Source organism: Haliaeetus albicilla, chromosome 9, assembly GCF_947461875.1.
Source record: "Haliaeetus albicilla chromosome 9, bHalAlb1.1, whole genome shotgun sequence".
In the NCBI taxonomy this organism is placed as follows: domain Eukaryota; kingdom Metazoa; phylum Chordata; class Aves; order Accipitriformes; family Accipitridae; genus Haliaeetus; species Haliaeetus albicilla.
In genome coordinates this window covers 13,822,591-13,850,339 of record NC_091491.1, presented here as the reverse complement: position 1 = coordinate 13,850,339, position 27,749 = coordinate 13,822,591, and the positions used below count along the sequence as shown (strand labels likewise).

General features: G+C 55.8%; 2 protein-coding genes across 22 annotated transcripts in view; both read left to right on the top strand.

The window, feature by feature from the left end:
• The window catches only part of KIF1A (kinesin family member 1A), a 42,506-nt gene extending 29,378 nt beyond the window's left edge, over nucleotides 1-13,128 (top strand). For 6 of the 21 annotated variants that reach the window (XM_069791648.1, XM_069791647.1, XM_069791643.1 and 3 more), the window contains 18 exons: nucleotides 32-87; nucleotides 804-912; nucleotides 1,034-1,100; nucleotides 1,193-1,277; nucleotides 1,656-1,761; nucleotides 3,725-3,751; nucleotides 5,282-5,305; nucleotides 6,723-6,837; nucleotides 7,084-7,217; nucleotides 7,334-7,395; nucleotides 7,501-7,646; nucleotides 7,913-8,125; nucleotides 8,284-8,361; nucleotides 8,659-8,783; nucleotides 8,906-9,070; nucleotides 9,188-9,380; nucleotides 9,456-9,574; nucleotides 10,142-13,128. In XM_069791648.1, coding sequence (XP_069647749.1) covers nucleotides 32-87; nucleotides 804-912; nucleotides 1,034-1,100; nucleotides 1,193-1,277; nucleotides 1,656-1,761; nucleotides 3,725-3,751; nucleotides 5,282-5,305; nucleotides 6,723-6,837; nucleotides 7,084-7,217; nucleotides 7,334-7,395; nucleotides 7,501-7,646; nucleotides 7,913-8,125; nucleotides 8,284-8,361; nucleotides 8,659-8,783; nucleotides 8,906-9,070; nucleotides 9,188-9,380; nucleotides 9,456-9,574; nucleotides 10,142-10,184 — 1,867 coding nt within the window. In that variant the 3' untranslated portion in view covers nucleotides 10,185-13,128. The remainder of the gene's footprint in view (nucleotides 1-31; nucleotides 88-803; nucleotides 913-1,033; nucleotides 1,101-1,192; nucleotides 1,278-1,655; nucleotides 1,762-3,724; nucleotides 3,752-5,281; nucleotides 5,306-6,722; nucleotides 6,838-7,083; nucleotides 7,218-7,333; nucleotides 7,396-7,500; nucleotides 7,647-7,912; nucleotides 8,126-8,283; nucleotides 8,362-8,658; nucleotides 8,784-8,905; nucleotides 9,071-9,187; nucleotides 9,381-9,455; nucleotides 9,575-10,141) is intronic. The other 15 variants (XM_069791650.1, XM_069791649.1, XM_069791658.1 and 12 more) reach the window with 7 other exon arrangements.
• A 604-nt stretch (nucleotides 13,129-13,732) lies between these two features.
• Nucleotides 13,733-27,075, top strand: ILKAP (ILK associated serine/threonine phosphatase). The gene is made up of 12 exons (XM_069791639.1): nucleotides 13,733-13,873; nucleotides 14,614-14,679; nucleotides 15,077-15,133; nucleotides 16,210-16,332; nucleotides 17,244-17,370; nucleotides 18,345-18,451; nucleotides 18,916-19,009; nucleotides 21,490-21,577; nucleotides 22,877-22,998; nucleotides 24,799-24,918; nucleotides 26,305-26,386; nucleotides 26,603-27,075. The coding sequence occupies exons 1-12, from the start codon at nucleotides 13,828-13,830 to the stop codon at nucleotides 26,741-26,743; spliced, it is 1,173 nt and encodes a 390-aa protein (XP_069647740.1). The 5' UTR covers nucleotides 13,733-13,827; the 3' UTR covers nucleotides 26,744-27,075.
• Nucleotides 27,076-27,749: the final 674 nt, after the last annotated feature.

Sequence of the window (27,749 nt, the reverse complement as noted above, 5' to 3'; positions counted from 1 at the left end):
GATGCTTTAACCGAGCTGGTTCTCTCTGCAGCCCGCTGAGGCCATCCCGGCGTCACTTCCCCCGTGTGATGCCGCTCTCCAAACCAGGTAGGGGATCTGGCCTCCTGCTCCTCCCCCTGCCCATGGTCCCCATGCTGGATGCAAGGTCCCCTTCCCCAGGGGGACCAGTTAGGACCCCAGGGGCACCACAAAATGTACAGCAGGCCAGAGCACCCAAAAGCCCTTGGCACCCGTTCCCGCAGCACCCGGCTGATGCAAAGCCCTCTTCTCGCCTCCTGCGGAGTAGCAGGGAGGAGGCTACCCACCCTGGATGGCTCCGATGGCCACCCATCCCCGCCATCCCGCAGGGGCTGTGTGGTCCCTGCTGTGCTCTGGCTGCCGAGACCTGAGTTGTTGGGGTTTGGCTGAGCACTGTGGTTTGCTGTGCGGTTCCTGCGACAGCACCGGGGGAGCCTCCCTCCAGCTGTCCCCAAGTGATCCCTGGAGAAGTGCTGTGTGGTTTGGGACATGTCTGTGTCAGGGCTGTGGGCTCAGGGTGTCCATCTCGGGGATGGGTGAGGCCAGCTGCATCCTGACACCCTCGCCACTCTACGTTGGGCATGGGAGAAGGGACGCTGGTGGTCAGTGAGGTCCCCGGGATGGGGCTGTCACCCTCTATGCACTCCCTTCTGCCTTGCTGCCATCTCCATTTGTCTCCCCACGGTCCCTGCCTGCTCTGCCCTTACCCTGCCTACCATGACGTGCCTCACTCCAAATGTCAACAGCAAGCTCGCCCTTTAAGCTGTCTTTCTGCCCTGCTGCAGTGCCTGCGACAAAGCTGAGCACCATGACTCGGCCCAGTGCCGGCCCGTGCCAGTGCAAGTACGACCTGATGGTCTTTTTTGAGATCTGTGAGCTGGAAGCCAACGGCGAGTAAGTCCTGCCGGAAAGGGGAGTGGGAAGGAGAGGGAGGCAGTGCGGTGATTTGCCCAGTGCTTGGCACCTCCAGGCAGGCTGATGGGGCTCTGTGTCACGCTGTGATCCTCTTTTCCAGCTACATCCCTGCCGTCGTGGACCACCGTGGAGGCATGCCATGCCATGGGACTTTCCTCCTCCACCAGGTACTCCCTTCCCCAAGATGCTGTCCTGGCTCTGGCTCCTGCCGGGAGCTGTGTTAACCACTGCCCCTTCTCTCTGGCCTCATGGGTCTCAGGGCATCCAGAGGAGAATCACCGTCACCTTGGTGCATGAAACAGGCAGCCTCATCCGCTGGAAGGAAGTGAGGGAGCTAGTTGTGGGTAAGCTGAGCCAGGTTGAGTGAGCAGCCCCCAGCCCACCAAGCTCCCAAGCATCGTCTCAGGCTGTTTCTCACGCATGTTCCCATGTGGGGCTTTATGCCTCGTCTCCCCTCCCGCCCTGCAATAGCAAAGCAGCAGCTGCCTGGCAGGTGACACCGGGATGCCACCTGGGCAGGATGCCTCAGTCCCGGCCACTGTGCCCAGGAGCTGGACCAGGACCCCTGGTGCTGAGTGGCTGAGTGCTGGGTGGCTGCTACCTGTGATGGGGGAGCTGCTCTGCTGGGGGATGCAGGCAGGCGGGCTGCCCCTGCCCCTCACGGGGACCCTCACAGGGCCACCACCTGTCGCCTGAGCAGTGTCCCCATGATGTGCTTGCAGGTCGGATCCGGAACACCCCAGAAGCAGATGAGTCTCTCATCGACCCCAACATCCTATCCCTGAACATCCTCTCCTCAGGGTACATCCACCCCTCACAGGAGGACCGGTGCGTGCCTCTTCTCTTGCTCTTCCCCAGCTGTGGTGAGGGCTGGGGCGAGGATGTGGGGAGCCCCTCTGTCCCCTGGGGGGGCTCTTGGCCCCTCTGCAGGGTCCTGCTGACCTGTTGCTGCCTTGCGGGGGGCTTTTCTGGAGCAGCAGAGGGTCTTGGGGTTCAGGGCCGCCAGCTCCCTTCCTCCTCCTCCCCGAGGCTTCTCCGCGCCGGGCTTTGGCACTACAGGGAATTTGGGTGGGGGTCCTGCTCTCCGGTGGCAGCTGTGATGACGTGGTGCAGAGAGCCAGTTGGTGCCAGGAGGATGTACTGACCTGGTGGCTGGAGGGCACCTGCCACAAAGGGCTATTTGATCTGTGTCCCAGCAAACTCGCTGGAAAGGCCACTTGGTGCCCATGGCTGGTCCCTATCTGTGCAGGGGTGATGCAGGAAAGCCATCCCCCATCACTGCCAGGTGACTTTGGGGATGCCTGCCCCTTCACACCAGTCCCAGGGGCTGTGTCTCCTGCTGTGGGTTTGGCAGAGGGGTGGGAGCAGCGGGGGCCGGAGGTTTTTTATCTCCAAGATCTCCCTGGCTGCGTTCTGCAGTGGTGGAGGGGAGCAGTGAGTGCAGAGGGCAGAGCTCTCCTCTGCACCAGGGTTGCTGGCAAAACTCAGGGGGCTGGCGGGGGTCCCTGGCCAGAATGCGTGTGTGCGGGCAGCCGTGACAAGACGGGGACAGTCATTGGCAGCACCAGGAGCAGTGGGACTGGTCCTGGGCTGTGTGCGTGGCAGTTGCTGGTGTAGGAGCATCCCAGCAGGGAGCGGGGACCACTTTTCCCCTCATTTTCTTTGGGGTCACTGCTGCCCCAAGGTGGCCTGTCCCAAGGCAGGGTGTTTTTGTGGGGGATGACAGGGGTCTGGACAGGAGGTGCCAACCTGCAGCACTCCCAGGACAGATTATGGGCACGGTGGAGCAGCAGGCATGCGGTACCCGGGCAGCAGAGCCGAATCATGGGGTCGGGTATGTGTGCGAGTGTTGGACCAGGAGACTTTGGCACAGCCACAGGGACAACAGAGCAAGGCCAGGCGGGGACAGTCAGGCAAGGAAGGCTCGGCCCAGCAGAGCTGTGGTGGTTTTTGCTGGGCTGCTGGGAGCTGGGTGGCTGTGGCACCCGCGGGCTCCTGGGGCTGCGTTGTGTTATGTCAGCTCCTGATGTGGCCGGTTGGTCCCAGGTGCAGCCAGATCAGATCTTCAGCATCTCTAGTGTAGCCTGGCAGGGGAGATGTGCCTCCTGCTCCTGCCTTCCCCCCATGGGTCCTGCCGGGCAAGGGGATACAGCTCAGGCTGGGGGGATGTTCCGGGTGTGGAGAGAAGCAGGGAGACAGGGGCTTGGGTTTTGCAAGAGCTCGCCTCACCTGCATGCTCAGAGGGTCTGCGCCTCAGGGCCAGCCCCAAATCGGGGCCGTGGGCCAGCGTACAGGCTGTATCCATCCTGTATCCATCCTGTCGAGCCTGGCCAGGGCTGGGCATGGGGAGGAGGGGTCAGCCGGCTTCCTGTGGGATGCCAAGGGGTGCTCGCCGCAACCCTCCCCCGCTTCCATCCCGCATGCAGGCACACACGCTTCGGCCCCAGCAGCCTGCAAGGACAGGCAGAGGGAGGGCAGCGGGCAGAGCCAGGGCCCGCTTCACCCTCCTCCCCGGCTGCTTGTGCTCCCTGCTTCGCTGCCTTACGCCACACAGCCTTCATCGGCCAGAGCAGCCCTGGCTCCCCCTCCGCAGCCTTCCCAGTCCCCCAGAGCCACTCAGAGGGAAACCGGGGGAGCGGTACGGCTCCCTCCCCGGCCCCCATCCATCCCTGCATTGAGCGCCCAGGGAGGCGGTGCGGGGGGCAGCGCCCAGTGTCCCCCCTCGCTTCTCTCCGCTGCTGCTGCCCATCCAAGCCCACACTAACCATGTGATTGTTTTGTGTTTTTGCAGGCAGTTTCTTGATTCGGATATGCCTAGGTATTATTTGTTTCCATTGGTTTTTTTTCCACCCCATCCCCCTTCCTCTCTCCCTTCGTTCTTTCTCCCCCCTCGCCTCGGCGCACTCACTCCCACTGGAGGCAGCACTTGGACATCCAGCCCTCCATCCCTCCACACGCCCCAACCCTCTTCCCTCCCGCCCTGGCACCTCTCGCTCACTAGCCCCCTTTTGCTGTTCGTTTGGGCCACGCTCTCGCTGGCTGCCGCTCCCCCTCGCACGCCTACGTCCCCATCGCCTGATTTGGGTTTTCTTCTTGCTTTTTGACTTCGCTGCTCTCCCATCTCTCTGGCATCTGGCACCAAACGTGCCGCACCCCCATCACCTCCCACCCCAGCCCCAGCTCGGCCCCCGGTGCTGCTTGGAGTAGCCTAGGGCTGGTGCGGACCACGGCGGGGGCTTCGGGGTGCCTCCAGCCCTCGCCCGGGCACCTGGTGATGGTGGCAGCACCACCGGGCGGTGTGGCGGCACGCGCAGTGGCTGCCCACCCCATGCACGGTAGTCCCGCGGGCGTAGGTGCGGCATACGGGCGGTGTGCGTCTGTACGCAGGCGTGATGGTGTGTGCGCATGCCCATACGTGGCACAGGCTGTTATGCCCCTGTGTAATGGGGGGAACAGCTGTTCAGGGACAGAAGGGGTTCAGCTGGGACCGCAGGGTGAGCCTGGCATGCGGCGCGTGGGCAAGAGCCACCTGACCCAGATGCTGCTGCCAGCCTCTGGACGGGAGCATCACTGAGGCCCCAGAGGAGGGGGCGTCCTGCCACCGTGCCCCACGGCGGAAGAAGAGGGGGATGCATCTGGGAGACAGGGGATGGGGTCTCCCAAGTCCTGGTGGGCTCCATAGCTTTGTGCCTGGGAGGTTGTCCTCCCTACAGCAGCTAGAAGCCGGTCCTGCTCGGAGATGCCCAAGGGCAGAGCTGTCCCTCTAGTGGCACCCTGTCCCCTTGGGTTGCAGGGGGACGGATCCAGCATGGATCTAGCCCCCCGCTGCAGGAGCATGCGGGTTCACACTGACATTGCCTGTGGGCTCTCAGCACAGTGATGCCCTCCCTGTGGACCAGGGGACAGGCCAAGAAATCATCTCCTGCTGCGTGGGTGGTGGTGGGATGGCTGGTCCCCCACGACGGGCATCTTCGGGGGGCTGCGCTGAGCAGGAGCTCCTTGCCCTGAGATGGCAGCAAGGGCAGAGTTAAGGGGATGGGGAGCATGCATGTGCTTGCTTCCCAGCTGCTGGACCACGAGGAAGGTGGGAGGCAGAGGGTGTTCACCCAAGCAGGTAAACCTCTGTCTGCCCTCACCGAGCTCCTTCTGGGCTCCAATTCAGGGTCCACCTAGGCAGGAGCTCCTTTAGCAAGTGGTGCCAATATGGGGCAAGTCCTCCTCGAGAGGGGCTCCCCTTCCTTGCAGCACCGCTCCCGCGCCAGCCCCGTACAGATGATGCTTTCTGACCTTTCGTTTTTCTGTGTGTGTACGTGTGTGTGTTTGTCCTTGGGTCGCCTTCCACTTATAGCATTTCGTTCGGAAATGACACTAGGTATTTTGTTCACACCCGCTCGGTCTCGTCCCTCCTGCTTCTCTCTTTCTCCTTTGCCTTCTCCCTTCGCTTTTAGCTCTTTCCCCTCTCCCCTGAGGCTCCTCTTCTCCTCCTCCTCCCTGGGGAGCACTGTCTTCTCAAGCTACCTGTGTCTGCAAAGCGATCCTTCGCCTTGGCTCTGTCTCACATGGGGTTTTTTCTGTATTTTATACACCTGAAAGCGTCACTCTCCCTCTTCTTTCAATGCGAGGACAATCGCAGCCAAGAGCCTCTCCCTGCTCCTTCTGGCTGCCCCAGCTCTTGTTAAAAGAGCCCCTCAGCTGCCTAGATGCTGCTTCAGGGATGTGCTGAAGCGTTCTCATTGAGACATGGCTGAGGCACGGCTTCCTGAGGATGCTCAGGCGGGAGCCAGGGCTGCGGCAGCTCTGGATGGCTTTGGGGAGTGGGTGTCCCATAACCCGAAGGCTGGCCTGGGAGGGAGCCCAGGAGTGGGGCAGGGGGTGAAATGGGGATCCCCCATGCTCTCGAACCAGAGCCGCCTCCTGCTTCCCCCCACCTTGATTCCTTGACCTGAAGAGGGCGGTTGCCACTCTTGCTCTGGGTGGCTGCACCGTCCTCTGTGGGACACCATAGGCACCGGGCGAGTGGAGCCGGGTGTCCCCCACTCCTTCTCCCAGCCTGGGAGCCATGGAAAACACAGCGAGGGGAGCGAGGCAGCCTGGTGGGAATGGGGCTGGTGATCAGGGCAGAGCAAGAGCCAGGGGAGACAGCCTGACAGGAGCCAGTCACCAAATTGTGGTCCTCGGGTCCCGCCGGGGCTCAGGGCTGGCAGATGGGGGCAGTGCTGGGGAAGGGGACCTGTCTGGCAGGGGGGCTGCTCTCCCAGGGGTGGGCTGGCAGCAATCCCCCACTGCTGAGCATCCTCCCTCCTTTCCCTTCTGGCCATTGTCACCTGAAGGGCAACAGCCTCTCCTGGCGGGGGCCAGGAGGTGCTGCGTACCCCGGGGCTGGATGGTGGGGACCTGGCCCGGGCGTGCTGGGGGTGGCAGCCCCCCACTCCAAGCACGGGGGTGGGGCATGCACCCTCCTTTGCCTTCCCAGCCTGCCCTGCCTTGCCTGCACTCCAGCTGAGCCCCCACTCCTCCCGCAGTCCCTCCTCCCCAAAAACCCCAATCCGCTTCAAGGGTGCCGCTTCGAGGGTGCCGCGTCCCCCTCCCGCCACGCCTTGTCCCCCTTTGCCTTGAGCCTGCGTCCTCCAGAGTGGCTGTCCCCATCTGTCCCCACCGCGTGTGCATGTCCATGTGTCCTTGCAGGCCTGCCGCAGCGCTGCGGGGGGGGACGATGGCATCTCCTTGCTCGCTTGCTTGGGGTCCTGGGGGGGGTGTTTTACCGGCTCTGCTATTTTTTTTTTTGGCAGGACTTTCTACCAGTTTGAGGCAGCGTGGGATAGCTCCATGCACAACTCTCTGCTGCTTAACCGTGTCACCCCATACCGGGAGAAAATCTACATCACCCTTTCTGCCTACATCGAGGCAAGGACCTTAGTCGGGGCCATTATAATGCCAACAAAGTCTGGTATTTCCCCCACCATCGGGGTGCAGCCAGTGTGAACCCCTCCTTAGCTGGCACCAATGCTAATGGGGTGCAGGATTCAACCTGGTGCTTGGGGGCCCTGGGGGACCCCAGCAGTGGAAATGGCTGGCCACCAGGGGTGGGAAAGACCCGCTGGGCTCCCAGGCTGCAGCTCCCCTGACGTCTCCCCCCCTGCCCTGCTGCAGATGGAGAACTGCACTCAGCCCGCCGTCATCACCAAAGACTTCTGCATGGTTTTCTACTCCCGGGATGCCAAGCTTCCTGCCTCCCGCTCCATCCGCAACCTTTTTGGCAGCGGCACCCTGCGGGCTTCCGAGAGGTACCAGGATGGAGAGCCATCATCTGGGGACTGGGGCGTCCCAGCAGCCTGGGCGAAATAACAGGGGCATGGGGATGGGGCAGAGCCAGTAACACCTCATCTCCCCTTGCTTGCAGCAACCGCGTGACAGGAGTCTATGAACTCAGCCTCTGCCGTGTGGCCGATGCCGGCAGCCCAGGTGGGTGCTGTGTCTCTGCCTGGGTGTTCACCATGAGGCCAGGAGGCACAGTGTGGTGGTTGGGGCTGTGAGTCTGTCCCCCCAGCTGTGTGTCTGTCCCCACAGGCATGCAGAGACGGCGCCGGCGTGTACTGGACACCTCTGTAGCCTACGTGCGGGGAGAGGAGAACCTGGCTGGCTGGCGGCCCCGCAGCGACAGCCTCATCCTTGACCATCAGTGGGAGCTGGAGAAACTCAGCCTCCTGCAAGAAGTAAGAGTCTGGGCTAGAAACGGGCCAAGATGGTGCAATTTGCAAGTCAGCCCCTTGCCCTGCCGGTGCCAGCTGGGTGTCTCAGCCCTCCCAGTTGTGGGAGGAGGCAGGAGTGGGGCTGTACCATCAGTGCTTGCTGCTAGCTGGGTCCCAGCAACCCGAAGCTAATGAGCAGATGGGCTTAATGGGGCCTGGGAAGCATGGTCCTCAAAAGGATGCTGGCTGGGGGAAGGGGCCCACCCCTGAGCCTGGCTGCCTGTGCCCAGGTGGAGAAGACTAGGCACTACCTGCTCCTGCGTGAGAAGCTGGAGACAACCCAGCGCCTGGGCCTGGAGACCCTCTCCCCCTGCTCCAGTGAGGACTCCGAGTCCCGAAGCACCTCCAGCATCTCCTCCCCGCTCTCTGTCGACGGGGCCCCTGAGGGCCGCATCTCTCCCACTGAGACCCCCAGTGAGAGGCAGAAGGAGCTGGCTGTGAAGGTACCATCCTGTAGCATCCCCAGCTTGCGGGGATGAAGTTAGGAAGGGGCTTCCACTGGGTGGGAGGGGGTTGCGGCAGGACAAAGCCCAAGAAGAGTGGGAGGAGGAGGGTGGAGGAAGGTGCCTCCTGCCCCACCATCATCCTCCTCTCTCCGCAGTGCTTGCGCCTGCTCACGCACACCTTCAACAGGGAGTACAGCCACAGCCATGTCTGCATTAGCGCCAGCGAGAGCAAGGTACTGCCGCTGCCTGGGCTCCACCGGGCTGGCAGGGGCCGGGAGGGATACGTGGCTGGTGGGAACTGGCTTGGCAGGGACCAGATGGGCACCATGACCTGAGTGGTCCCTGCTCCGGGGTCCCTACCCCCTCCACTCACCCTGGTGTTCCTAGAGCTGTTGGCTCTCAGGACAGTGCCAGGAGAGGACCTGGCTGGCTGGAGGTCTTGCCTGTCCCTGTTATGAGCAGGCACCTGGTCCTTTGCCTGTGTCCGGCTTCGGGCAGAAACTCAAGTCTACACCTCTGCTTCTCCACAGCTGTCTGAAATGTCCGTGACCCTAATAAGAGACCCCTCCATGCCAGCTCTGGGGGTCACCACTCTCACCCCCTCCTCGACCTGCCCGTCACTGGTGGAAGGACGCTACAACGCCATGGAGGTCAGGTAAGAAGGTGGCCGGGACATTCGGGTGATGCCTTGGCATCCCTTGAGCAGGGCAGCTGTACCACTGGGATGCAGTCCTGGTCGACAGGTGTTCCCCAGCCATCACTCTTCCTACACCCCAGCCTCTCCTCCCTCCCCAGACCCCCCCAGATCTCCTCCAGGGCGGAGAGCCCTGACCTGGAGCCTGCAGTAGAAGGAGAGCAGAAGAAGTCCCCGGCCCGCCGGCCTGAGGAGGAGAAGGAGCCCCAGCGTTTGCTGGTGCCTGACATCCAGGAGATCCGGGTCAGGTAGGAGCAGCTGGGGCAGCCAGTGAGGGAAGTGCCTTGGGGCTGGGGGGAACCATGACCTACCATTGCCACCTCTTCATGGTCCGCATCCTACCTTGACCTCGGTCCCTTCTGCAGCCCCATCGTCTCCAAAAAGGGCTACTTGCACTTCCTGGAGCCCCACACCAATGGGTGGGTGAAGCGCTTTGTGGTGGTCCGGCGCCCATACGTCTACATCTACAACTCGGACAAGGACGCGGTTGAGAGGGCCATACTCAACCTTTCCAAGGCCCAGGTGGAGTACAGCGAGGACCAGCAGGCCATGCTCAAGGTAGGGCGCCGGCAGCCAGCCCCACTCCGCACACCCCCTCGGGCAAGGGACTCAGCCCCAGCTCTCCCCTGGCAGACCCCGAACACGTTTGCGGTGTGCACGGAGCACCGGGGCATCCTGCTGCAGGCAAGCAGCGACAAGGACATGCACGACTGGCTCTACGCCTTCAACCCCCTCCTGGCTGGGTCCATAAGGTACTGGGGGAAGCTGGGGGAAGGGGGGTGCAGGGAAGCCCTTGGTGGGGGGTCTGCAGGCAGCCAAGTGTGCTCCCTGCCCTGTTCCCAGCTCTCCCTGTTGCAGCCCCCCCCAGCCAGGTGTGGGGAGCACCTGCACAGAGGTGTGCCTGGACAGGCTCTCAGCTGGCAAAACTTGGTCTGTATTAACCTTGATTTCAGCTTCTCCCCACTTAAATGCTTCAGTCTAGGGCCAGATCCCGGCTGGTACAGAGGCGTTGTTGTGCTGAGTTCAAAGCAACATCCATGCCTGGCAGCAGGGACACTGGCCCTTGCCTGTTCTTGAGAGCATCTCATGTAGTTCTTGAGAGCATCTCACGAAGTTCTTGAGACCATCTCAAGTGGCAAGACTAGCGGAATAGAAGTAAATGCACAGAAATTTGTGTGCTCTGGCTGAAGACACATTAATTCTGTGTCCCTCCAGCTCTGGTTCAAGCACCAGCCTGGAGCCAGGACACCAGACCCAGGGGACCACACCTCTCCTTGTCCACATCTCTGACCCCTTTTGTCCCTTGTTTTCCAAATCAGATCCAAGCTGTCCAGAAGGAGAACAGCCCAGATGAGAATCTAACCTGAAAAACACCCTCCACCTCATCCATCTGCCAACAGGATAAGATAGCTGATTCTGTCTCAAGACTCCCCATGTTAACGTCTGATCTCTCACACCATCTGCTGCCCCAGCTGTCTGCTCCATGGAAGGATCTGTCTCGATTCACATCTTCACGGGGGAAACTCACTTCCGTTCGTAGCTGCAAAAGCCTGGACCCACCTGGGCAGGATTTCTCATGCGCATGCCATCTTCTGCCTGTCCCCCCATGGGTGACCTTCATGTCACACCATCTGTAACGCTCTAGAAAGGTCCCTGTTAGAGGGGAGGGAGCGAGGAGGGCGGTTTCGGCTAAAAGCTGGTCTTTGATCTACAGAGGTGGGAGTGCGGTAGAGCTTGGAGGTGGAAGAGCAGGAGGAATTGCCTCCACGTGAAGGGAAAGTGGTAGTTTAGGTATGGGGATTTCCTAGTTTATTGATGTTTCTGCAAGAGATGGCAGGGTAAGATCAGGTGTCGGTAGTTTAAGATGATATTTATAAAGTATTTATTTCTATTTACGTCACAAAAATCCCATAAGTTGGGTCCTGGCCCCCAGACAACACCTCCCCCAGACAGGGGAGAGCCTTGGCGGTGGGCCAGGGTCCCGGAGATGCCTTCCCCGGGACATCCCCGGCATATGCCCGGCAGCTGAGGTCTCGCCCTTGCTCCCCACCCTTCCCCAACCCTCTGCTTTGCCCCCCCTGCAGCTTAAACTACTCCCCTGAGCGGTGGCTGGACAGCCCACCATGTCTTCCCAAAGGAGGCAATTCCTACCTGCCCCATCTACCTCTGGAAGGGGGGGAGCCTACCATCTCAGCTGGCCAGGGCACCCACATCCATGCGGATGGGTCACCTTCCTTCAGAGCTTGGTCCTGCTGGAGGGAAAAGGAGGGCTCTGGGGACGGGTCTGCCTGTCACCTCATGCAGGGCTGTCCTTCCTGACCAAAAGCACACAGGCCACCTCCACTGTCCCAGCCTGGGGCTTCGTCCAAAGGGATTCCCCCCCTCTTAGGGCAGGATGCTAAGGGTCCCATCCCTGTGGGGAGTGTGGAGGTTCAAGTGGCTGCTTCCAAAGCCAGATGGGAAAGTTCTCCAGGAGCTGGGGTAGGAACAACCATCCTAATCTACAGGATCCTTGTCGCCCTTTCCAAAAAGGGCTGTCACATCCTTTCTCCTCCTAGCAGGACAACAGACTTGAAGCAGGTCGAAGCAGCATGGGAGAGCCTGGTGTGGGGGTGTCAGGGTGGGGATGGGACTTATTTTTACTGTTGTAGCTGGCGTTTTCTCACTCCTCTTCCCCTCCTGCAGAAGTGAGCGCCCACCTCCTTCCCATCCTGCTTCCGCCGGCACGTTAATCCAGGGGGCTTCCCATGGCGGAGGTGGCTTTGCCGAAAAGACCTTCTCCTCCAGCCATCACCGCTTCCCACCTTCCCCAGCAGCAGCTCTCCCTCTCCTCCTTCTCCCATCTCTCACCCATGGGGGGATGCTTTCATTCGGGGCTTCCTGAGTGGCCAGTGGCATCTGGCACAGCTCTGAGCAGGAAGGCGAGCATCTTCCTCCATGCATCTCCTGGGCAGCCCCCGCCCCCAGCTTCGCTGTCACGCCTTTGCAACTGACCTTCCCTCGCACGGCACTGCTGCGCCTTGGCTCTGCCGCACCTCCCTGTGCTGTTTGTGGAGTGTGTGTGTGGGGGGGGTGGTGGGTGCGTGTGTGTGTGTGTATCGGATGTGGTGCTGTCGTCTCCTTGTTACACTCGTGTCGTGGGAGGCACGGACAGGCAGGTGGGTGGAGGCTTGCAGGGACCCCCTCGTTGCATGTTGGGCGCCGTTCAGCTTGGGTTTCAGGTGGTGATGGAAAGGGTTTGGGAATCCTTCCTGAGTCGCAGCTGGTTCTGCCCAGCCTCGCCACAGCTCCTTGGGTGTCTCACCCCATCGCTCTGGCCCGAAGCCACAGCAGGGCTGCCTCTCCCAGCCCTGCTCCCCGGGCAGGCGGCAGCTTGCCTGCCCAGGACAAGCTCCCTATCAAGCTGGGTTATTTTCCCCCCTGTGATCCATTTTAGAGACCTGGAGGCTGACTTGCGCCCTTTACGGAGGGAGAGGTGCCCGCCCAGGGGTGTGGAGGGGCAGAGCTGGGGCGAAGCAGGGGCCCAGACTGCCACATCCTGGCTCCTCTGCCCTGGGCAAGGAGTGGTTGGGACCATCCCAAATTTCAACATAAGGGGCTTGGGGTGGAAACACTAGGTGCCCCAGGGGAGAGGGGAGGCTCTTCCAGGGTGGAGGCAGCTTCTGGCAGAGACAGGACCCGCGTCTGCCAGGGACCAGACACGGGTTCACCGGCCACAGCTGGGCGGTGCTGCCTGTGCTGCAGGCAAGGGGCGGCCATGGGCCGGGCGTCCTCCAGCCAGAGCCGAAATGTGCCTGAGGCCAGCAAACCTGCAGAGCAGACAGCTCGGCTGGGGGGCGCCGCACTGGGGGCCAAGGGCGACATGGCTGCTCACTGGATGCCCGCAGCATCCCTGCGGGACATCCCCGGCTCGCAGGCCACCGTTGTTGTCTTACCAGCTCTGCTCTCGCCAGCACCACACGTGTCCCCGGTCAGGCTCCCGTCCCCTCCCTCCCCGTCCCCTCTACCACCACAGCCCTCCAGGATGAAGAATGCAAACCTGAGGTTTACGCACGACTGTGAGCCCCATCAGAAGGGAAATTTCAGAGGGGACCGGTGGCATGGAGGGCGGGCGAGCGCCGGCAGGCAGGCCCGGGGCCTGCAGGAGGGAGGCTGTGCCCTTCATGCCCTCCGGTTCCTGCCGGCCATGGCAGCACCCCCGGGCTCTCCCTGCCCTGTGGCCGGGGGGTTGGCGCCTCCGGTCCTGGCCGTCCGCGCGCACGTGAGGCTTGTTCGGTTCTGAAATAAATGTGGTATTTAACGCAAACACCCCCGCGACACCGAGCTCTCCTTCCTGGGGCGGGTGGACAGGGCGGGTGCCTCCAGGCCGGCAGCAGCGACAGCGGGGAGGCCCCCAGTGGCCCGGGGCTGCGGGCGAGGGGGCTGTGCCGCTGTGGGGCCTGCTGGGCGAGGTCGCACGAGGTGCGGGCACCGGGCACCGGGCACCGGGCACCGGGCACCGGCACGGAGCCGCTCCTGGCGCCGCCAGGGGGCACCGCGCGCCCTTCCCGCCCTGCCGGGCACGCGGCGGGGACCCTCCCGCCCCCGCCAGCGATTGGTAGGCACAGCAGGGCGGTGCTGGGCACCGGCCCCCCCCCCCCCCCTCGCGCGGGATTGGTCAGCCTGGCGGAGCAAGGCGCGAGGCAACGGCACCGATTGGCAGGGCGGCCCCGCCTTCCGATTGGCGGAGAAGGCGCCGCGCTGCCTCCCGGCGGGGGAGTTTGACGGGGCGCCCCGCCTCCCGCCGGGGGGATTGACGGGCGCCTCGCGGGGGCGGGCCCAGCGGCGGCCTTCCGCTCCAGCCCCGCCGCCGCCGCCGGGCCGCGCGCCTACTTCCGGCCGGTCCGAGGCCGCTGATTGGCCTCGCGGGGAGATTGGCAGCCTGGGGGGCGGGGAGGCGGGCCCGGAGCGGCGCCTGGGCAGGAGGAAGCGGCCTCGGCGGCGGCGCTGCCGGCGCGGCGGCGGGATGGATCTGTTCGGGGACCTCCCGGAGCCCGGCTCCTCGGTGGCGGGTGAGGGGCCCGCCACCTCTGGGGCGGGCGCCTAATCGCCGTCCTGCTCTGCCCGGCCCCGGGGCGGGGCCTCGCCCAGGCAGGGCCTGACAGGCCGCGGGGCCCCGCCGGGCCTGCTTCAGCGCCGCCGGGGCAGCGAGCCCCTCCGGGGGCAGGCGCCGGCCCCGTTCTCCCGCCGCCACAGGGAGAGCATCGGGGCGGCGGTAGCAGCAGAGGGCTTGAGGGGCGGGTGGGGGTGGGGGCGGCTGCGGGAGGGGGTGGCTCAAAAACCCTTGGAGAAATTACAGGGTTTGGGGTTTTTTGGGGTTTTTTTTGCCTGCGACTCGTTCAGATGCAAAGCGTTAGCCGTGAGGTTTAGGTCGTGCTGGAGGCTTTCCCCTCTGTGCTGCTGTGGGTCGTGGGTCCGTGGAGAGCTGTAATGGTGTTACTTGAAATAATTTGGTGCTTTCTGGGCCCCTCCCATCCTGTAACATCTTGATCGGGCTGCTGAGGGATGTTAACACAAGTTGAGTGAATTGCTAGCAAAAAAAAAAAATATCTGTTTTCAAGAGAGAAGTTCATGTCATCCCCAGGCAGGTGGTTGTTTTGCTCGTGTAGGAGCTGCCTAAAGTAGAGATGGAAGAAAGATAGCCAAGGCTCTCCTTGGTTACCCTACCTGTGCTCACGTGGGGGGCAGTCCCTCCAGAAACCAACCCCTGAATGCCTGCAGCGGGTCCTGACTCTGCCCTGGTGTCTTACAGGGAAGGAAGCCCAGAAAGGGCCTCTGCTCTTTGACGATCTCCCACCAGCCAGCAGTGCTGACTCAGGTATGAGTGCTCCCTTCCTGCCGTTAGTTTGGCTTCCTGTGTTTTGTGCATCAGCATCTCTTGGGGTGAAACTCGTGTAAACCCTTTTTGTTAGACAGGATAAAGACAGTCGAGTTGTCAGCATCTGTGTGCAGAGCAGTTGCTTTCCTCTTCTTGTGGTTTTTTTTGGTAACCAGAATGTTATAGATGTTCCACATATGTTCCATATAAATATTCCCTGAAAGAAATGTAAGGCCTGAGTTTGCCCCCACCGTCCAGTAACAGAAGTGGAAATTTGGCTCGCTTTGGTAAACTGGCATTTTATAATTTCTGCACCTCAGGAGGGGGGTACACAGAGCATTATTCCCTGAAAGGAACAAAGGTATTTAGTTCTTCTTGCCTTTTTCTTGTGCTCCAGGAAAAGGAGGTTCTTTACTTTTTGATGATCTTCCGCCAGCCAGCAGCGGTGACACAGGTAAGGAGCTGTGTCAGCTCACCAAGCCTCTGCTGACCTGCCCTTCTCGGGAAGACCCACTGATGTAGCTTGTTTTGTTGGCCCCACGGCAAGTTAAGCTGGTGTCCGGGTTGGCTGATACTGGTCATGGCGATCTGTTTGTGCCCCGATTGTTTAAGTTGGGATTCTGACTCTTTAAAAGTAAACTTAGATCTGTTCCCAGCAGTACATCCCTCCGATGTCTTTTGAGGACCCCTGTTGTCTGTGCCTGAAAGCTCCCTGCTTTGGGAGTGAAAGTACTTCTGTATTTGCTAAGAGTGATGGCAGCGCTGGCCCGGTGCTGCCACTGCCCTGGCTTCTGTTGCTTTTCGGCTGTGGGCACAGACTGCCTTCTTGTTCCTAGCTGTAGATGTCTTCAAAATCAGACTGCTGGTCTGCAAGGCTTTCTGCAGGCAACCAGGTGTTTGCTAGCACCTGGGAGGAGGTGAGATAATTTGCTATACCATATGAGAATAAATCTCCAGAAGGAAAAGGCTAGGGTTCTGACATCATGGGAATCGTATTTTGTTTGCTAGCTTTAATTTGTAACCTGTCTTTTGAAACCCTTAGCAAATTCAGAGTAATAAAATACACTTCTTTGCATTGCTGTGGGCACAATTTATGGACACAAATAAAAATAATAAAAAAAAAATCAGAAGTCCTCCAACCTGAAATGTTAACTTCCTGAGCAGTTAACTGCAAAAAAGGCTGGTAGCTAAGAAACTGTAGGCTGGTGGGGAGAATCGACAGCCTGCCAGCCAAACACAATGGTACTGTGCCTGAGGTAGGGTCATACAACATAAAGTGATCAAATCAGCACTTGCTGGGTTAGACAGCGATGTGTGCCGTGGGTTGTACGTGCTGAATGAAGTTGTGTGTGTGTGTTTGTGGTCAGTTAGTATGTCTTGTTCAGTAATACCTCTGGTCGCTTAATACTGTGTGAGCGTGCGAGCCTGCGCTCCTGAGAGTGCTTCAGTATAAAAGGACTAGCTGCTGAATTTATACAAGTAAAACAGAGCTGGAAGACTTCAGCCACCTGTGTTTTTGCTTTCTTTCAGCCTCCAGTGCTACTGAGCAGGTCTCATCAGCAGGGAGCCATGGGAAAGGGGAGAAGAGAAAGTCCTTGGAGGAGGAAGAGAAGAATGGCAGGGAAGAACTTGTGGAAAAGAAAGTTTGTAAAGGTTTTCAGACAGTTTGAAAACAAATGTACTCGATTTGTACTTTTGATGTTGGGCTGAGTAAGTCCAGACCAAAGCTGAGCTTTGGTTCTTCAGTCCGCTTGCATTTTCAGCCTCTCATAGGGAACAAACTGCTGTGGCGGTCTGTGGAAGCCCCTTGAGCTCCCTGGCACTCTCTGCCTCCCTCACCTGGGCCTTCTTACCGGCCCTGCTGAAGTGGCAGAAGCTGAGCAGCAAGCACCTTGGTGTTTGTAGGTTAAGTTCCTATGCTGCCAAGGAGGGGATTGGTTGTGAAACCTCTGGAAGACTAGAGCTACACAAGTTTCTTTTGGCACATCCACAAATCTCTCCACTGGGTGGCTGCTAAGAAAGCCAGAGAGAGGGACTTGCTGTTACCTATAGGGCATTAGACTTCAGTGCAGGTGCCCGCCTGTTATGTTGCAGCTTTGGGAATAAGATGTGTTCAGGGGTATAAAGGAAGGGACATGTTCTGGAAACAGCAGACCCTGATTTCCTGTCCTTAGCACCCTCTTTAAACCTGTGCTTTGTTTAATTTGCAGGTTCAGTGCCATACGCTTCCCCTGCCGCCCCCCCCCCCCCCCCACTTTTTGGCAAGAGCCCTGTCCAATGCCAGCAGTCCCACTTGGCTACAGCTGCCTGCCAAAATGGGGGCAAGTGTTTTTTATAGCTGCTGACCTTGGGGGCACTTAAAACCCCATGTTACAAAAGAAATATATCCTGTTCAGCAGAAAGTGCCAGATGTTTTGTTGCAGGACAAGGGCAGTACTTTGCTGCAGTGCTAGGATAGGGTTCTGAAAGCTGGAAAGTGGTTACTGATTTACTGGTTTTCAGCCTGAGCTGAGGAGATGGAGGAGTTTGATTTGCGTGCGTGTGTCTGCTTTGTTCCCCTTTAGGGTCAGCGGGCATTCTTGGATTGAAGGGTTATGTGGCAGAGAGGAAAGGTGAAAGAGAAGACATGCAGGATGCACATGTCATCTTAAACGATATCACTGAGGAATGCCAGCCTCTGCCCTCCCAAATGTAAGTGGGCCCCAACTGCCAGAATAAAGCTGTGGATGGCAGCCATCACAGGGGTGAAGGAGCTCCAGCTTGCTTCAGCTAAGCGCATGATATGATCCTTTTTGCTTTGAGCAGCTGATGCTCTTGATTACACGTGTGTCATGGTATGTGGTTTGGGCTTGTTATTGGGAGACCTGGGCTGAATCATTAGCTGTGTTCCTGGGCAAATCACGGGACTATTATATACAAATACCTGTGAGGGCCTGGTAACTCTGGATATTGAGCCTCTGTTACCCAAATGTAAGTGTGGGTGTTTAGAGATCCTCAGTTTAATTATAAGTAATCGGGCCTTGCTTTGGGGATTTTACAGTGTGTAAAACCCTAACTGTGGCAATGGAGAGCACTCAAAGAAGAGAAAGCAGATGTCAGAACTCTCATTTGAAAAGTTTAAATCTCTCAGCAAATTAACACATCTAAGTGTGTAAGGGGGAGTGTGTGTATTTAAAGGAATGCTCTTAAGCATCATCCTGAAACTGGATTTAGCTTCTGAACTAACAAAGCTCCCGAGAGCTTTGTGTGCTGAGGGATCTGAGTTTCTTATTTGCAGCATGGTTTCAACAAGTTTAGGCATGGAAAGAACTGTAGGACTACACAGACTGATGTCTGTGTAGTGCTGGCGAGTTTGCAGTGCCCTTGGGGTGAAATGTTTAGCTTCTTTTATGCCAAGTTGTGGTCTATAAATTCTCTTTTGCCCTTCATTTTCTTGAGGGGTGGAAAATTACAAGTTCTCACCTCAGTGCTTGCACACATAAACCACATAAATGCTTGAATGTGTGAGCTTAGAGGTGTGCTACCTTTGTTTGTGCCTTGGAGTGCATTATTTATTCAGTCTGGCTGACACAGGGCAGGGCGTTACGGAGACAAATGTACTCAATCCCACCCTCTGGCTAATGGCCTTTCTTAGCCCCTTTCTGCTGCTCTTTGTTCCCTCACAGCACACGTGTCTCATACTTCGCTGTTTTTGATGGCCATGGGGGAGTCCGAGCCTCAAAATTTGCAGCACAGAATCTGCACCAAAACCTGATTAAGAAATTTCCTAAAGGTGAGAGGAGTGGAATAAGGGCTGTAGGACAACCATCACCTTTTCTGCCTTGACATTATGGCAGTGGATAGGGAAACTTATTTGTTTGGGCATAGTTCTACAGTTCCCATCCCTTTTTCCCAGTGGGACTGTGAGACTGCATTGTCTCCCGGGAAAGTTTTGGCACAAGGGTACAAGTAGCCAGTTGTAAACTGCTAAACAAGTGTGAGATGCACTGTTGCCAGTTTTGGCAGTGCCACTTCAAGCGTTAAAATATGCCTGTGGGGGTGAATGGTATGTCATAAATTCTCCACACGTTACTGGGCAGATTTTTGGTAGTGTGAGCCCAGGATGCGCCCTAGCTGGTCTGCACAGGGTCTGAGAGATGCACTGCCTGATTGAATGTTGGATGAGCAAAGGGAGGGACTGGGATAGGGCAGATACGTTTTGGCTGGAGCTTAGTTGCTGTTTTCCCTGTCTGACAGGTGAGGTAGTCAGCGTGGAGAAAACTGTGAAGAGATGCCTTTTGGACACCTTCAAACACACAGATGAAGAGTTTCTAAAGCAGGCATCCAGCCAGTAAGTGTAAATGCTTCCCATGTGTTTGTATTTCTGTCCTGGTTTCAGCTGGGATAGAGTTAACTGTCTTCCTAGTAGCTGGTACAGTGCTATGTTTTGAGTTCAGTATGCAAAGAATGTTGATAACACTGATGTTTTCAGTTGTTGCTAAGTAGTGTTTAGACTAAAGTCAAGGATTTTTCAGCTTCTCATGCCCAGCCAGCAAGAAAGCTGGAGGGGCACAAGAAGTTGGCACAGGACACAGCCAGGGCACCTGACCTGAACTGGCCAACAGGGTATTCCATACCATGGGACGTCACATCTAGTATAGGAACGGGGAAGTGTGGGGGTGGGGAATCGCTGCTCAGGGACTAGCTGGGTGTCGGTCGGCGGGTGGTGAGCAATTGCACTGTGCATCATTTGTACATTCCAATCCTTTTATTATTGCTGTTGTCATTTTATTAGTGTTATCATTATTATTAGTTTCTTCTTTTCCGTTCTATTAAACCATTCTTATCTCAACCCACGAGTTTCACTTCTTTTTCCTGATTTTCTCCCCCATCCCACTGGGTGGGGGGGGAGTGAGTGAGCAGCTATGTGGTGTTTAGTTGCTGGCTGGGGTTAAACCACGACAATTTCTTAGCTTGCATCTCACAGGCCTTAGTTCTGAGCAGGGCAGAGGAAACCTTGAGTTGTGTCTATGCGTTGGCAAAACCCCATTCACAGCTTAGCTGTGCCAGGCTGTAACTGCAAGCTGAGTGCCTGCTAGAGCTAGATCACGGCACGTTCTGGTTTTACTCTGTGGTAAGTGGTCTGTAGGACCCCTTAGACTAAAATACATGTTCGTAGTAAAGGAAGGAACCAAAACATGACCATGAATGCACCTCTGTCCTTACCATGGCATCTTGTTTGCCTTCTTTTTAAAGACTTAGCATGTTGCTTAAGTGACTTATCCCATACTGCCTGAGATGGGATCTCTGTGTTTGACTGCATCAAAGAGTGGCAGGAGGGCATCTGTAGAGCAGTACTTTGCAGGCTGCTGTGTGCAGCTTTCTTTAGAGCTGCATTCCTGTTGGTGAGTATGTGCTTGCCAGGCTGGAGCACATCTCTGAGGTTGTTTTTAATGCCCTGTGTTGAAAGACTTAACTCTCCCAATGTAAGTTTAAATCTTGCTTTCTTCAACTCTTTTGAAAACAGAGATGTTGATAATGAATGTCCCTCATCTTAAGCTTGTTTCTAGCAGATTATTTTAAAACGAAGCTGAAAAGCACAGCAGCTACTTTCTGTGGGATAATTGCCAGCCTGCCTTCCAGCTGGGTTTTGAGTGCAAGCACCCTTACCTTCTCTCAGTCTCTGCTGAACTGGCACACCAACTGTGTGGACTAGGGAAGATATAGATTGCATTTAAAATAGTCCCTTTGTTACCAGTCCTTTACACATTTTTTTGGGGTGGAGGTTTTTTTTTCTGATTTCATAGTGACACCTCTAACACAGGCTGTTGGTGCATCTGATTCTGAGATTGCCTGCTAACTTTCAATTTTAAGTAAATTGCAAACTGGCTCAGTCTCTTAATCCTAATCAGATCAACAAGTTTGACCAAGCAAAAGGAAAAAGCTTCTTTGAGTCTGTCACAACAGTGTCATTCCCAAACCAGTCTCTGTTTTGTCAGAAATGTGACTTACGACAAAGGTGCAATAAAGGATCACTAGTGATAGCTGTATTGATGATGAAATGAATGATCTTCATTCAGCTGCACCTTCGAAGTTGGGAAGAACTGGATGAAATATGTCTAGAAATGAGTTTCTCAAAGCTAGTTTCAGTGAAGTGTGTCACTGTAGCCGGGCTTCATTGTGGGGAGGGCTAGTCTGGCAGCTGTAATCGAAGAAACGCTTCTTGTTTTACCTAGAGCTGTAGAGATACAAGCTTAACTACAGCAAGTGAAATATCAGGAGAATGACTGAATGAGTGGTATTGCTGCTGAGGTGGGGTGGTGAGGACTGAGACAGGTGGGCAGGGGTACGGTGAAAAAAGGAAGGGAAATGAAAGCAAAAAGGAAGGCAACTCTGTGGCAATACTGGCTGTGCCTTCCTTTTGCTGCAAAGAAGGAGCCTCCCGAGGATGAGTTTGGGGTGCTTATTTGCTCATGATGCTATAGCTTCTGGGCAGTCATCGGGGCTGAGCCTGTTCCAGCCACAGATGAGCTTTCCTGGGAGCTGAGTGTGAAGAAAGGTTGATATGAGAAGCATGGCTGGCAGTATTTGAACCAGTTGGGCATTGGCCGTGTGTTTAGAAGGCAGTACTCTGTGCAGCTCCTCTGTCCTTAACCAGCTCGCTATTTACCACTGTTTCTCTAGCTGCTTGCAGGCAGCTGCTGGGGGCTTGTGCTAGCTGACTGCTGCGTGTTGGCACACGACACTTCCTTGAGTCCCCAGGAGCACGCTGTGACTAACTTCTTAAACATTGTTTTCCCCACTTAGTAATCTCATTTTTGTTCCCTTCAGGAAGCCAGCATGGAAAGATGGCTCCACAGCTACTTGTGTCCTAGCTGTCGACAACATTCTCTACATAGCCAACCTTGGGGACAGCCGGGTAAGCAGAATGGAGAAGCCCACTGCTGGCATCTCAGTTCCTCTGAGAGCTTTATTAGCCCTGAAGGGTGAGGTGTTTGTGTGGGATGTCCCAGTTGCCCTGAGCTCCCCAACTGTTCCTAGAAAGCATCTTGTTCTGGGTAGGTGCAGGGTACGTCTGTGTTGTCTCCCATAGTGTAAAACAACAGTGTGTGGTAGCACTCTCTTGGTGACGCTACATATCTCACAGTAGAATAGACTATTTCAGTTGGAAGGGACCTACAATGGTTGTCTAGTCCAACTGATGACCTGTCCACTTCAGGGCTGACCAAAAATTAAAGCATATTAGTAAGGGCATTGTCCAAATGCCTCTTAAACACTGACAGGCTTGGGGCATTGACCACCTCTCCAGGAAGTCTGTTCCAGTGTTTGACCACCCTTTGGGTAACAAAATGTTTCCAAATGTCCAGTCTGAACCTCCCCTGGTGCAGCTTTGAACCATTCCTGGGTGTCCTGTCCCTGGATCCCCGGGAGAAGAGCTCAGCACCTCCCTCTCCACTTCCCCTCCTCAGGAAGCTGCAGGGAGCAATGAGGTCCCCCCTCAGCCTCCTTTTCTCCAAACCAGACAAACCCAGTGTCCTTAGCCACTCCTCATAGGACATTCCTTCCAGCCCTGCCACCAGCTTGGTTGCCCTCCTCTGGACATGAATGTCCAGTACCTTCACATCCTTCTTAAATGGAGGGGCCCAGAACTGCACACAGTACTCGAGGTGAGGCCACACCAACACCGAATACAGCAGGACAATCCCTTCTCTTGACCGGCTGGTCATGCTGTGTTTGATGCACCCCAGGATGGGGTTTGCCCCCTTGGCTGCCAGAGTGCACACTCCTGGCTCCTGTTGAGCCTACTGCCGACCAGCACCCCAGATCCCTTTCTACAGGGCTGATCTGGCGTTACTCTGTGCCAGGTGCAGAATCCAGCACTTGGACTTGTTAAATTTCATGCTATTGAAGATTGCCTGATGCTGCAATCTATCTAGATCCCTCTGCAAGGCCTCTTGTTCCTTCCGAGAGTCAACAGCACCTCCCAGTTTGGTACTGTGAGCAAAATTGCTAATGGTACATTCAACTCCTGCATCCAGATCACTGATAAAAATATTGAACAGCACTGGCCCTAAGACTGAACCCTGAGGAGCACCACTGGTCACCAGTCACCAGCCCGACATAGCCCCATTCACTACAACTTGTAGCTCGCTCTCAAGAAGTTCTTCTTGCTGCAGTTTTGTTGTTGTTTAGTCACGAGGGACTTTTGTCAGCACAGGCGATTCTGTGTCGTTACAATGAAGAGAGTCAGAAACATGCAGCCTTAAGCCTCAGTAAGGAGCACAACCCCACCCAATATGAGGAGCGTATGCGGATACAGAAAGCTGGGGGAAATGTCAGGTAAGTGCCTAAAGGGTGTGAGTGAGCAAATCTAAACCCTGGCCCAACTTTGGGCCCAAGCACTAAGTTTCTGGTGTTTTCTGAGCCCAGTGCATATGCTAGCGACAGCCCAGAGAGAATCTGTTGCTGTCTGTGGGAGGCACAGTGGTGCCTGAGATGTCTAAGGATTCAGTGGCTTGAGTTGGTTGATGGGGGCTGGCTTCCCAGGGGCTTACAATGGCAGTGGGGTGCTGTGCTGCAAAGGCAGGAACCCATATGAAAGCCTGGCAGTGTGGTGCAAGCATGGACATGCTTAAGCTTGACCTACAGAGCTGGACTTGGTTGTTTAAGAAATTATGACTTCCTGCACACTGTAGAGTGTTTTGTGAACAGAACTCACTTCCTTGCTTGTGACATCACCTCTCCTTCCTTGTCCTCTGAGAAGGGGGATGGTTTGAGAGGGCATGAGAAGCCCTTGATGTCAGTTGGTGTTGCTGCCCAGAGGGTTAGCTGATGCACTGAGGTGGTCTGCAGTAGGAGGGAGGTTTCTGGAGCCAGAGCGGGATTATCTTAATGCATGTCCTGTGCATGTAGGTGTGCATGGCTGTTTGGGCAGCTGTGTCTGACTTCCCTGGCTAGGTTCTCTCCCTTCTCTGAAGGCTGTTTCTTGATTTAATGGCATCCTCACAAGAGAGGACTCGGTGCAGGTGAAGTACCTTGGTGCCCGCGGAAGCAGAATGCCCCCCCCCCCCCCCGCCCCGGGGTGGGGAGGGGTGGGCTCAGTTCTGTCACACCGCCATGTCTGGAGCGCCTTGTTCCCTTTATCTCTGGAGAGCACATGGTGCTTCTTATGCTTAGCACTGATCTATCTTTGCACGCAGGAAAGAGATGGGCCAGTGTCTGTTAGCTCTTTTCAGAACTGGGGAAACATCTCCCCAGCTGCCTGGGAGCCTCTCCCACTGCTTGTAATTCAATATTTTGGACCCAAGAGATAAGTTGCAGAGTGCATGAGCATCAGATCCCTTCTCTGTGACGTGCCTCACTTCTTGCTTTTATCTCAAGCGGGGCTGGTTGGACTAAGAGATGAATGAGCTTCTGGCTTTCCAGAGTGCACAGAAGAGCCTGTTGGGGGAGAAGATGCTGAATTGTTGGAAAGGTGGAGTGTAGGAAGGTGCTTCTGTTGGGGCAGCACTCAGTTAATTGGAAAAGTTTAGCAAACAAAACTGCTTCCTAAGGAGGACTGTAACTCGGGTTTCACAGAACTGGTTGCTGTGATCGGTGGTTAGTAAAGACCCAAGTGATCAGGAGAAAGTGCCATGGTTTTCGCTCCTTGGAACTGCCCCCAGCTGAGCCAGTCTATAGGAGTTGGTGTCCTGATAGGCAGAGGACAGGAGGGGCTGCTGGCTCAGACCCTGGTCTTGCCTGCTGCACTCTGTGCTTCTATTGAAATGCAGTTGGCTAGATACCTTGCCAAAAAATAATCTGTGAATTCAAACCTCTGCCTCTGGGAGTTCAGCTCAGCACATAACTCTTACTTCCCTGGCTTGCTGGGCTAAGCAGGACTTGAGTTCAGGCAGGGAGACAGAAAGCAGTCTTGAATTCTCCTGACTTCATTTCTTCCTCCCCCTCTCCACTTGTTTCCCAAAGCTTCACACAAACATGCAGAAAGGGAAAGAGACTTTGAAGGGAAGATTTGAACTTGCTGGGGAAGTGGGTCAGGATTTGTACGAGGCAGCTGAACGCACCATGAAGTCCCATCAGCCAGTGCAGTAAGATGTGCGTGTGTGGGGAGGGCTCTCAGTGTTTTCTTTCCTTGTGCAGGGACGGAAGAGTCCTAGGAGTGCTGGAGGTTTCCCGCTCCATTGGGGATGGCCAGTACAAACGGTGTGGTGTTATCTCTGTGCCAGATATCAAACGCTGCCAACTCACGCACAACGACAGGTAAAGCATGCCCGTGCACAAGGGGGTTGGCTGCATCCTAGCTCTGCTCAGCAGAAGTAGCACAAGCTGCACAACGCCGTATGCTCTGCTCTTAGGGCCAAGGCACTTCAGATTGATCACGCAGAATTAGAGGATGCTCTTACTGCTGATGTCTCTCTGCTTCTGTTCTTACCACTATAGTGGGATAATGCTGCTGCCTCACTCTGTCAAGATACTGTGAAGGCTCCTGTTGGAGAAACCGGCCTCACAGCAGTGATAACATACACGAGCCTTAGACTTCCTTCGTGCTCTGAATGAAGCAGTTTGTTAAGGCTTGAATTCTTGGATCCCTGTCCTGTCCAAGAGTTGTTTCTAGCAGTCATGGTACCCACAAATACCATTGCATTTGGATCTTGATATTTGGAGATTTGAGATACTTTACTAACATATGATTGGCAATGACAAATTGCTGTGAGCTTTCAGGTCAGTATGGCCCTGCAGGCTCTCCGAGGTGAGAATGTAACCCAGTACTGCTGCTTTTTCTGGGATTAGAGTTGCATATCAAGTGATCCACTCAAATATTTCTAAAGATATTCTGAGTATCAGGCTCTGAAACGACATCTTCAGAGACGTGCTGCTCTGGCAGTCTGGCCACTTCTGCGCGATAGTTGTAGTTTTCCTTGTCTGGTGACTCTGGTTAGGGCTCCTGGTTAATACAATCCCCTGTGCAGGCAGGGAGTGCACAGCAGGCTGCCCCCTGCCATCCTCTGGTGAGGAGCTAGGAGGCAGTTCTCCTGGCCTTGGGCTTTGTGTCCCCTGAACATTCTGCAGCCTGCAGCAATACCTTGTGGCAGAGTTTTCCGATCACAGTTATGCCTCTATTGCTGGGTTAAGCTGCTTGCTTTTCTTTTTAATATTTCTATTTAAATTATTGCATACCTCAGGAGCATGGAAATGTAAAGGATTTAAAGGGATGCACATAAGGTATTAAGCTGGCTGTGTTTCTCTATTTTCTTGCATTAGCTACTTCACAGGGAAAACATGTGAATGAAAAGGACTCAAAGGAAAGAAGCAGTTCTTAGAGAAATAATGGAGCTTTCCAGCAGGGCGTGGTATATGGTCTTGCCTAACGGTGCAGTGTCAGTAGGACTGTCAGGATGTCCTGATCTAGGTCTTGCATTGTTTGCCTGACTCTTTGGCCTGTACTTTGAATTGCCTCAGCTCTGTGAATGGTAGGTTCTGGAGCACCAGAGGACTTCTGGTGCTTCCGAGGCATTTCCAGATGAGCTTTATGGCATCTTCCCTTTTGATTGGGGCGTGGGAACTCATAAAATAGCTTGGAGGGATTTTGCTGAGGCTGGGGAGCCAAAGATTCAGCCTTGGAACCTGTCTCTGCTTGATTTCCAGGTTCATTCTGATAGCGTGTGATGGCCTCTTTAAAGTCTTTACACCAGAAGAAGCTGTGAACTTCATTGTATCCTGCCTGGAGGTGAGGAGAAGGCAGCGTGGGGGCTGGGTTTGTCAGGGCAGGGGACACGAAATGGAATGCCTCCAGCTTGCAGAAATGTACTTCTGCCAGGGTATCCTCCCTTTTACATGAGGTTGTCCTTATTTGTTTTGCTTCCCCATGCTTGGAAATTACTATGTGCTTGCATCTACGTGCTTTGCTGGGAGCAGTCAGCATCGTCTTTCCTCATCCCAACAGGATAAGAACATCCAGACGAGAGAAGGGAAGCTAGAAGCAGATGCTAGATATGAAGCTGCCTGTAACAGACTGGCCAACAAGGCAGTACAGCGAGGGTCAGCAGACAACGTTACGGTCATGGTGGTCCGGATAGAGCACTGAGAGATGAAGTGCGGCAGCAGGATCCCTAGCTTGCAGCGGATGTAAGGGAATAAAGAAGTCGGTGTGCGTGCATGTGTGGCCAGGGGAGGGAGGGTCCTGCTGGATGCTCTTCAGTGTAAATAAAGGTGGTTTGTTTTTTTTTTTTTCTAATAGTTTTAGCTCACTTGGCTAGCAGTGTTTTCTAAGTGGCTGCCACAGTGGATCAGCCTATGCGGAAATCTCTTGTCCTGTCAACCCCCCGTGAATGTCTTGGCAAACCAAATAAATCCATTTTGCAGAGGTGCTAGCAAGAGCAGGCATCTGTGGGCATGAACTCTGCCAGCTGTTCCAAATGGTGCAGTTCTGCTGTTCGTTTCTTTGAGCTTTGCGTGAGGCCCTGGGAGAGTCCTGAGCTCTTAAGACTCAGTGGGAGCTCCCATTCGGGCTGTAGCGTACAGACTGTGCAGTACCCCAGGCCACCAGGTTGTGATGCAGTGTGGGCTGTTCTCTTAGTGCTGGGAAGGAAATCTTTTGGTTCTGAAGCTGGGTTGTGAGGTTGCATGAAGCTGAGTGATACAAACTCTGCTTGCAGAGCAGCAGTGTACCTTCCCTCTGCTTGCAGAAAACATTGAGGTTTTATCCCAGTTGTTAATATGGCAAAAGTAGCTGGAGTTTGCTCCTGATGTTTATTGGGAAAGTGTGTTCACCAAATGGACCTGCCAGGCAGCTGAGATAAGGGCAGGCTCTGTGTTTGTCTGTGTGCTATCTGAGGAGCAGGCATCTCAGGTTTTAGGTACTTGTTGCTATTAAGTGTCCTGTATCTCATCCCATCCCCATTTCTCTACCAGCTGTTGCTGCAGAGAGTTGGTGTGATGTTTTCCAGAAAAAATTTGGCTTAAGACCAAATGAGAGAGTGAAAGCTAAACAGACTGGGCTACCAAAGCACTTGAATTCCAGATTACTCGACTTTCCCGTCCTGTGGGTGAGACAGTACAATGAGGGAGGTGAGCCGGTGGGTCCGTGCAGT